Genomic DNA, 10614 nt, shown 5'->3' with positions numbered 1-10614 from the left:
GATAAGATAAGATAAGACAAGATAAGATAAGATAAGATAAGATAAGATAAGACAAGACAAGACAAGATAAGATAAGATAAGATAAGATAAGATAAGATAAGAAAAGATAAGATAAGATAAGATAAGATAAGATAAGATAAGATAAGATAAGACAAGACAAGACAAGACAAGACAAGATAAGATAAGATAAGATAAGATAAGAAAAGATAAGATAAGATAAGATAAGACAAGACAAGACAAGATAAGATAAGATAAGATAAGATAAGATAAGAAAAGATAAGATAAGATAAGATAAGATAAGATAAGATAAGATAGGATAGGATAGGATAAGATAAGATAAGATAAGATAAGACAAGACAAGACAAGACAGGACAGGACAGGACAAGACAAGACAAGACAAGACAAGACAAGACAAGACAAGATAAGATAAGACAAGACAAGACAAGACAAGACAAGACAAGACAGGACAGGACAGGACAGGACAGGACAGGACAGGATAGGATAAGATAAGATAAGATAAGACAAGACAAGACAAGACAAGACAAGACAAGACAAGACAGGATAAGATAAGATAAGATAAGATAAGATAAGACAAGACAAGATAAGATAAGATAAGATAAGATAAGATAAGATGAGATAAGATGTACTTTAATAATCCCGAAGGAAATTCTGAAATGCAAAAGTTCATGTCAAATCTTGTGCCAAGACATAACCCAGGCAACCAACAAAACCACATGTGGAAAGCATGTTAGTCTCCAAGGCAGTTTTAGATCCTAAAGTAAAGGAACAGTAAGTAAAACTCAAGGAATGACAAAACAAAACAAACAAACAAAAAAACAATTTTAACAAAATGAAGAACAAACAGATGGTGTATTTTGGATATGAGTATCACATTCAGAAATGTCCATTTTTGCATCTCCCTCTTACCTCTTTTAAGGAGATGGTTAGACATGTATTAAGCCAGTTGTTCAGGGAGTGTCTTCATCATTTCCACTACATACGCTGGAAAATTCTTCTCTCCACAATTGTTTCAGCACAAATAAATGAAAGTCTGATATGGATGTTGGCTCCATTTGCTGTTGGAGTACAATGGGGTATAGCCACATGGCTTTTGTTGTATTTTTGATCATAAGAACTATTTTATGCCGTGTAAAAGGTCTGCAAAGCCATGAAGTCATAGATCAGGACCGAATAGGAGGTATTCTCTCCCAGGACGTTGCTGCTGAGCTGGTCTGCTGACACTCTAGGATTTCTTTCCTAAAGCACATTTGGATAAATCCGGACTAATGGGTAGTGCAGAAAACGCCTCAAACAAAGAATGAGCAGATGCCATGTGCTCCACCATTTGAGACCAATCAGAGCAGACTGATCCTTTCAGGAGGAGTGGTTTAAAAGAGCTAAAAGGTTAAATGGAGTATTTCAGGCTGAAGGTAACATAGGTGCTGCAGCAACACGTAGAATGGGAAAATATAGCTCATTTTCACACTGAAGCATATAAACTTTTGCAAGCAGACTCCAAAATAATAGTATGAACCTTTAATTAAGCAATTTTGGCTCTTTAAAGCTGGCAGGTGAACTTGTTTATCAGAGATCGTTAGCTTTCCAATTAATTCTATAAAATACTTATTTTATCATATTTATTCTACATAACTCTATTCTTTTTTTCATACTGTTTGCTTTTTAGAGCAGACATAAATTACCCTGCATGGCTGGTTGTGTGTACGTGTGTATGTGTGTCCGTGAGTGAGAGTGAATGAGCAAAACCAAGTGTGTTTGTATGTAACGTGGTCTTGTTTTGAACTTTGTCAGCTGCACGCACACCCCGGTTCAGTGCTACAGGGAAACGTGGGCGTTATGTCTGCCAGGCCTCTTACACTTGGCTTGTCTACATGCATTACTCACACACATACACACACTCACAAACACAAATACATTTGTATACTTTTGCAAAAGCACACATGCACTTACAGACACGCAAAGTCATACATGCACACAAGCATGACTAAAGCCACACAGACACACACAGAGAAACAGAGTCCATTGAGGATTTCAGCTTGCTAAATAGTTAATATTCAAAATAGCCTGGCCTGCCAGGCAACCAGTGGCACGATAGCTTAGCAGTAGCTACTGTAATTCACTTTCACCTCCCTGTCTCATGTTGGTGGGTTTGAATGTGCCACTGACTCATACACAGTCCATAAACCCAAGGGGACATTACATTGCCCTTCAATAATTTGAGTTACACTAATCCTAAACCAAGTCTCCATAATAGAATTTAACAATTCCTATCATGGAGACTTCCTTTTTGTCCCCATGAGAGTCTACCACTACATACAATCAGTAGGAATATCTGTCTCTCTGAATTTATGGGTCTCCCTGCTGAAATGACTCATTTAATGTAGACTTTGTTATGATTTCTAGGTTGATACTAATGCTTCAGTACAGTCTGTCAGAGTCCACATCCTCCTGCCATTTTTCATCCAGCAGATGGCCTCCTTGTGCCTCTTGTGCCTGCTGGCAACAAGTTCAACTTGGGTTGTATTTTCACCTCCATTTTTAGCTCAGTTTTTGATTCTGCACCTTTTTGACAGTGATATGTGATGTAATTGACGTACAAGTAAACAAGGAAATGCCATCATTATTTAGAGTGTAAATAACTCAGAATGGAGCTTATAGTAAAGCCAATAAAACTGGAAGATGAGTCACTGATATAAGACTCCAATTCAGGATTTGATTTGAGACTGAGATTCACATCATTCAAATAACAAAAAAAAAAAAAAAAGTTTTTCGTCTCTGCGTAGTTTTGGTCATTTCATGAGTTCGAAATTTTGACAGAAATCTGAGTCATAAAGGGCTCATTAATGATTTAAGGACTTAACCCTTTTAAAAACATTAGGCTGTAAAGGATAAATTTGCGCGGCTTTACCCTTGCATGGAGCAGTTGTGGCAAGAGACCGTGGCGCACAGCAGCAGGCAGCAGCTGAGTGGAGAGAGAGGGGCGCGTGTGAATACGCGCTTGGAGAGATCAGAGTCATTCCCGTCACTCTCCGCCGGCCATTCAGACTCACATCATAGTATAACTTAACTGAATATTGAACAACAAAGGATGGGTTGAAAATGCATATTTATATATAAACAAGTGAATACTCGCGCAACACCTGAAAAGGGACACGGACAGCGTGACAGACTTCCCATGGAAGAAAGCACAGAGAGGCTGAGCTCTTTCTGCACTTTGTATCAAGACACGAACTGGATGTAAGCTTGGATTTTGCAAACGGTGTTTAAATGTTTTGGTTGTTTTTTTTTTTCTGAGCCAAAGGTTTTTAAGCCAGTTCAAGTCGCCCCGGAGCGAACATCCAAGCAGCGAGGCGCACGCTGTCAATAAAAGACTGAGGGCGAAAAAATAAACTGCACCTCCGTTTCAAGGACGCCAACACGAGGATCGGACTGCCAAAGATAATTTAGGTGGGTGGCCAGGATGTTTTTTTTTTTTTTTTTTTTTTTTGATGGAGGGAGCGGTGGCTGTGTTGCATTAACACAAATGGACACCGAACTAACCCAAAAGAAAACGCATGTGGATTACAGCAACATATCAGCGTGAACATGAAATGATACGTTTTTTCTAATTAATCTGTAATTTATTAAGTTTCCATCTACTTTCAACAAATGGATTGTTAGGACATCTGAATGAGGGATTTTTTTTTTCTTATATTTTTATTTTTTGGTTCGGCGCTCAGTTGGAAATACTGGCTGGAAAGTGTGCCATTTACTAAAATAGAGCTGCATTCAAAGAAAAATAATATTAATAAAAACACACACACACACACAGACACACACACACACATATATATATATAGATATATATAAAGATATATATCTATATATATACATATTATAAAAGAAAGCATTCTAGCAGCAGGGGAGGATCCGCATCAATACAGGGACCAATATAATCACAGGGACACGCCTCGAAGATCATTAAACAAATCAGATAAACACATCGAGAAACCCATCAATAGAGGTTATTGATGAGGTGGTATATAAGGCTAATGATTGGCCAAACCTCTTTTGACTTAAAAGCTCAGCAACATTATGTTGTGGAACCTCTGCTGAACGCTTGATAGTTGCAGCATCCAAAGAGAGGGGAAAAAGTAAGAACTTTTTTTAAGATCATTATTACTTTTGCTTCCGACTGTTTTTATGAGGACAGTGCTGACTGGAAGAACAAATGCAAACAACAGCTGGATTATTCTTCTCCCTTTACAAATTAGAATGTCGACTGTCTGTGCTGCTGCTACAGGAATCTATGAACCTTTTCAATTTGGGAGCGAAATTTCTGAAGAAAATTTTTAAGATATTTATAGCAGCACTTGAACAAAAATGGTGGTCGTGAAGAGGATCCAATGGATGACCCAGTCAATAGGAGAGCTGGTGCCGAGACAGTTTACCTCTACACCAGTGACTCTGTCCGTCTAAAACTCTCTGTTTCAGAGGCACAGCTGCTACAGGCTGGGGATGTGATGGGGTGACTGCTGACATTCCCCTCACCCACCCCCTCTCTCGCTGTATTAGCACCGTAAGATAAACAATGGATCAGAATTTCTCAACAGTACGAGATGGCAAGCAGCTATCCTCAGAGAGAGACTCGTCTAAACGTGTTCTGACGGGATGCTTCCTCTCCCTGCTCATCTTCACCACGCTGCTGGGCAACACCCTCGTGTGTGCTGCCGTCACCAAGTTCCGGCACCTGAGGTCGAAGGTCACCAACTTCTTTGTCATCTCGCTGGCCATCTCTGACCTTCTAGTTGCTATTTTGGTCATGCCATGGAAGGCAGCCACAGAAATTGTGGGGTTTTGGCCATTTGGAGCATTCTGCAATGTTTGGGTGGCTTTTGACATAATGTGTTCCACTGCCTCCATATTGAACCTGTGTGTGATTAGCGTCGATCGTTACTGGGCCATCTCGAGCCCATTCCGCTATGAACGCAAGATGACCCCTAAAGTGGCATGTCTGATGATCAGTGTAGCATGGACCCTATCCGTCCTTATCTCATTCATCCCTGTTCAGCTTAACTGGCACAAAGCGCAGACCACCAGCTATGCGGAGCTGAATGGGACGTACCCCAACGGTCTGCCTCCTGACAACTGTGACTCCAGCCTTAACAGGACCTACGCCATCTCATCCTCCCTCATCAGCTTCTACATCCCAGTGGCGATAATGATCGTAACGTACACCAGGATCTACCGTATTGCCCAAAAGCAGATTAGGAGAATATCTGCCCTGGAGCGGGCAGCAGAGAGTGCCAAAAACCGCCACAGCAGCATGGGGAATAGTTCAAACATAGAGAGTGAGAGCTCATTTAAAATGTCATTCAAACGAGAAACCAAAGTCTTAAAGACGTTGTCAGTTATCATGGGTGTGTTCGTGTGCTGCTGGTTGCCCTTCTTCATTCTGAACTGCATGGTTCCATTCTGTGAACCTCACTTGCCAGATGGGTCCACAGACTTCCCCTGTATCAGCTCCACCACTTTCGATGTGTTTGTGTGGTTTGGCTGGGCAAACTCCTCACTTAATCCTATCATCTATGCCTTCAATGCCGACTTCCGCAAGGCCTTTTCCATCCTCCTGGGTTGCCACCGGCTCTGTCCGGGGAGCAATGCCATCGAGATTGTCAGCATTAACAACAACATGGGTGCCCCTACCTCAAACCCCAACAGTCAGTATCAGCCCAAGAGCCACATCCCAAAGGAGGGTAACAATTCAGCCAGCTATGTCATTCCCCACAGCATCTTGTGTCAGGAGGAGGAATTCCAGAAGAAAGATGGATATGGAGGGGAGATCGAGGTGGGAATGGTAAACAACACCGTAGAGAAACCCTCCCCAGCCATCTCTGGAAATTTAGACAGTGATACTGAGGTCACACTGGAAAAGATCAATCCCATAACACAAAATGGGCAGCATAAAACCATGTCATGTTGAGAAAATGGCGGCTCAAAGATGGATCAGAGTACAATGAAGCTTGTACGAGAAAAATCTTACGCAGGAGAATAGAAAAACAAAACTCAGAGACAACGTCTCTAAAAACATGCCTGACAGGGAACCAGTAATGGGACCTTCAGACTGTCGAACATCCACATGGAAAAATCTTCAGAATGTTTTAAAGTAAAGGCACTTTATCCTGAATATAACTATCTGCAAAATACTTTCAGCATTTATTGATGAAATTGCTACGTTTGATGATAAATGTTGAAAACTTGTATAATAAAGCAGAACACCAGTGCACATGTATTCATCTTTTCAATACTCACAAAGATGTATACATTTGCATGTGTATACTGTACAGTACTACTCCGGAAGAACTTAAACACAGTATATACAGTGGAGGAAAGTGTAGTATTAGTCAAATATCATGTAGTTAGGTGATTTGTATGTGTTTCATGAAGGAGAGAACAATGTGGCTAAATTGGTGCAGTAAAATTAGCTGCATTTTGCAATTATTTTGCTTCAGTACATTTGTAATGACACCTGTATTGCAGTGGTGATCCATTCTATTTAAAATGACCTCAAAAGCCCAAGTGACAATGCTCTGAGTAAAGCTAAAATAAGTAAATGGGGGAGAAGAGTTTAATTTTTTTGTATAAATATTGATCTTTTACCTCCCACCCCACTATAATCCCGCAGGTCTTCTTTGTTCAGAGGTTCAGTTTATGTGTATGTTAAAGAGAGAAAGACAGGGAAATGGAGAAAGTCACTGCTATGGTTTGCTTTCTATTCCCGTATCAAGTTTCTGATTGATCCACAGTCAACTGGGACTTAACAGACTGTCTTGTTTGAACTTTCCTCCATTTCTTCTCCCAGCTCCTGGCTTCATCTCATTTCCTGCCACTCAGCAGCAAATCTCTCCACTCTCCTGTCCTCTCTGTTTCCCTGTTCGCCTTTCCTCACTCTGCAAATCCCCTTTCTCTTTCATTACAAGCTCCCTCCTTCTTTCCATTTTCTCTGTCAACGGGGTCCATTGCACCTGCACTATACCTCCCTTTAATATTTATCTTTCTGTCCGCACCCTCCCCACCATCTCCTTTGGCAGTCCTCCATTTTAAGTCCTTCCTCTGCTCTCTTAATGTAGGGATCATCATTCTCATCTTGGCAAATGCAACCAGTTAATAATTTAAGATTAAATAAAGGAAAAGGAATTCATAGAGACAAAATGAAACTCCTTGTGTCGAGGATGCCGAGCAGCAGGTTCACTCAGCCGGAATACAAGTGACACTTAGTGACCTTTTGCAAACTTGCAGATATCAGATTTTGTAAATTGCTCACGCTGGGAGCCATACTGTGCTGTAGTAGCAATGTGGAGCATGCGGTGTGACAGTCGCTCTCTTTGCAGACGTGGAGTCACAGACAAGACACCACAATAAGGATTACCCCTCCCCGAGGTATCGGACACATTTTCCGTCTTGGCACAGCTGCATTTTGAAAATGAAAAACACCAAAAAAGATTATGATCACAAGTGGTGCAATTCAAATTAAATCATGTTAGTTCTCATTACAGAATGCTACTCTTATGCAACTATTGATTCAATGCGTCATATTTGCATATTTGTAATATCTCATGCAATTTCCCATTTTATGGCTGATTTAATCTAAACCTTTACAATATCAAACACTAGCTAAAGTGAGCTACTTTAAGAGAATATACTAATCATACCCGAACAACAACAACAACAAAAAAGATAAATAGTAGGACTTACGCTTTTAGAAATTACATAACAGTGCTGATTCTAAAAAATATTAAGGATAATGTAAGCTACTGTTAATGCAGTGTTAAATGATATAAGCCAGAATTTATTGTCACTTTCATGTAGGTGGATTTTAAGTGACATATATTTAGTGTGGCATACATCTCTCTAAGTCTGATATAATTAGCTCTCAAGATGCTACATGCCAAGTCTTTCTGTTCATTTTGGTGTTGCTGGGAACAGTGCATGCCGTGTTCAGTGCATATTGTTTGTGTTTGCAAAGCCGTGGAACTGTTGCACATTGGAGAAAGGAAGAGCCCATCCAATAGAAAGCAATTGGTCTTGAATGAAGCATTTGATTTTCCTGCGCTGGAAAATCCAATGCTATCTAGATGGCAGCAAAGCGGGGGGGAAGCTTTTGGCTCAATATGCGGCTTGGCCCATTACAAAAGCACCTCATTGTCCTTTTAGCCTCCCCGCAACCTCCCACATGCTGCTCCATCAGTCTGGACTTTAATGTTCGTGAAGTGCAATTTGGATTAGCACACTTTTCTTATGATTTCATTTAATGTTGCAAGTGCTCAAGCTTAAAAGTGCCACATGCTGTTACTTCCCTCTTTACACTCTGCCATGTCTTTTCTTTTATTTTTATTTTTTACAAATACTCAGCCATATCAGCTCAACCACCCTCCTTTCTCACTGTGCAACAGTTCTTCTAAATTTACTCCATAATTATTTCCAAACACATGCCAGCACAAAGATGCGATAAAACATGAAGTGTGTATAATCTGTCAGGCTCGGACATGAAAGGAAACTGCCTCGGGGAAGACTGCCCCTCCATCCTCCCCTGCCCTGAACTCCCCACACCTCCGTCCTCCTCTTTCTCTTTCTCTTTCTCTTTTGTCTTCGCTGCCTCTGTCGACCTGACGTACATTCTCAATGTTAACACAGATTGAATTTATTATTAAACAGACAGAGCCCACTGTTTCCTTACAGTAATCTGTCAAAGTGCTGAATCGGAGCTACACTGAGTCACTTTGCTATTAATTATACTGTTAATGTGTTTTTTTTTTTGTTTGTTTTTGCCAAAATTCTTACTTCTGGCTGAATGTGGCTGTATTGTAGCATATGCTGTAATTTAACCAGTGTGTGGGAAGCTGACATTGAGGGGGGGTGGGTTACAGATTAATCTGCCATTTTTTGTGACATCATTGGGATCCACAGGTTTACCAGATGTTTTTCATAAATGCTGTTTATATACATTTATAGAAACCTCCAGCTGAGAGTTGACATGATCTTTGCTGTATTCTGCCTCCATGTAACCCTTCCCCCTCCCCACTCCCCAAGCCTTCACCTTGTCAACTCGGTGAGTCATCTTTGCAGCTGCCACTGCTTTGATTTTGGAGAAGGGGCAATGTTAGGCAAAAAAAGTCACAATAGCAAAATGTTTTGTTTGGATATGAAGACTTTCCTCCAGGCTGCCCTATGAGCTCCTTTGGGGCACGATGGTGACAGTACATGTTCTCTCAATCAGCGTAGTAACATGAAGTATGACGACTTAAACAAATCTGACATTGCAGAATTCCTTCGCCTCATTTTCCTTCGATGAGTGAACCAGCAGATGTAGGTCTGAGCAACATTCCCAGGCGTTGGGGTTGTGGAGCCATTTTAATGATGATGTTTCACCTCATTCAACTATCTAGAGCAATGACAGAGTCCCTACCTCAACCTCAATTCAGTGACAGAGCTTCATATAGGTGAAAAAAGTCAATGGCAGTATTATGGGTTAGGGAGTGCAGGGATATAGTATTGTATAATGATGTTAAAAATGTAGTCGTGATGAACACAAGTGCTTTTTATCTTTCAGAGTCCTTAATGTGTGTAGCAGACTTATGCTGTATGTTTTCTCCAGTGTGGGATTAAAATCTACAGTAAGATGCAACAGTCACTGACTGTTTATGTATTCATTTATTTACATGTTTCTGGTGTTCATCCATGAAAGTGATGTCAAAGTATATAACCTGCAGAATTATTTAGGTTACAGTTTGTACAAAACAAAACAAAACAAAAAAAAAATAAGAAAAAAAAATAAGAAACAAGGAAAAATGTACTCTTCTTGTACAATAAACATGTATGTATGTTTTTTTTCCCATGTGTCTTTTTGTTGCATTGTGCTTGCTTAAGAGAGGTGTTTAGATGTGAGAGGGTAGTGTACCTTTGATTCTCAGTGGGTATTGGAAGATTATGCCACTGCAGAGGATCAATTGGAATTGATTTTGAACAGTGACGCATATTTTTTTCCAGCTGCCTGAGCGTGGTGTCCTCAATGTGTTCCTGCCTTTGCCCTGCATTTACATAACCTGACGGCCACTTGACAGTTGACACGTCCTCTTCCTCTATGACTTCCTCCACCTCGTTTGTGGCGAATGTCTGAATGTCATTACAAATCAGGGTTTGTAATGTGCAAAATAATCAACAGCCTGAACTTTTAATGTTGTGCCTCTATAGAGTGAAACAACAACAACTCTTCCAACTCTGCTTCTATGTCTCTTATCTTGCACAGTTGGAAGCTGTTTCATCAACATTTAACCCCAAGGCAGAATTTAATATAAATCAGTATGACTTACTTAGGAAGTCTTGACAAACCCATGACCTCTGAGTTAAACTGTCTGACAGAATTATTCGTCAAGGCAATGTTTCATAAATCTGGTGGAGTGACAGAGGTAGAAGTCAATTGTGAGACTTCTTTGCTGTCGCTCAGCATATGCATCAAGTAAAGATGAGAACATTAATAACTGGGCATGTACTCCAGATGTATGAAGAAAGATAAATACTGGTTTGAAAATCAAATCCCTTTTTAAAATAATTTGGTTG

The 10614-nt window shown here is 40.2% G+C and overlaps 1 protein-coding gene across 1 annotated transcript; it reads left to right on the top strand.

Annotated features, from left to right (window-relative positions):
* The first annotated feature begins 3063 nt into the window (after positions 1 to 3063).
* Positions 3064 to 9888, top strand: drd1b (dopamine receptor D1b). Its single transcript, XM_042009287.1, has one exon. It carries the CDS (start codon positions 4589 to 4591, stop codon positions 5978 to 5980), a length of 1392 nt encoding a protein of 463 aa, XP_041865221.1. The 5' UTR covers positions 3064 to 4588; the 3' UTR covers positions 5981 to 9888.
* The last annotated feature ends 726 nt before the right edge of the window (positions 9889 to 10614 follow it).

Source organism: Melanotaenia boesemani, chromosome 15 (assembly GCF_017639745.1).
Source record: "Melanotaenia boesemani isolate fMelBoe1 chromosome 15, fMelBoe1.pri, whole genome shotgun sequence".
In the NCBI taxonomy this organism is placed as follows: domain Eukaryota; kingdom Metazoa; phylum Chordata; class Actinopteri; order Atheriniformes; family Melanotaeniidae; genus Melanotaenia; species Melanotaenia boesemani.
Note: the sequence above shows the minus strand (reverse complement) of the source record. Positions and strands in the feature narration are given on the sequence as shown.

What these genes read in the sequence shown, in the direction of transcription:
- drd1b (XM_042009287.1), top strand. Translation starts at nt 4,589, where the DNA reads ATGGATCAGAATTTCTCAACAGTACGAGATGGCAAGCAGCTATCCTCA.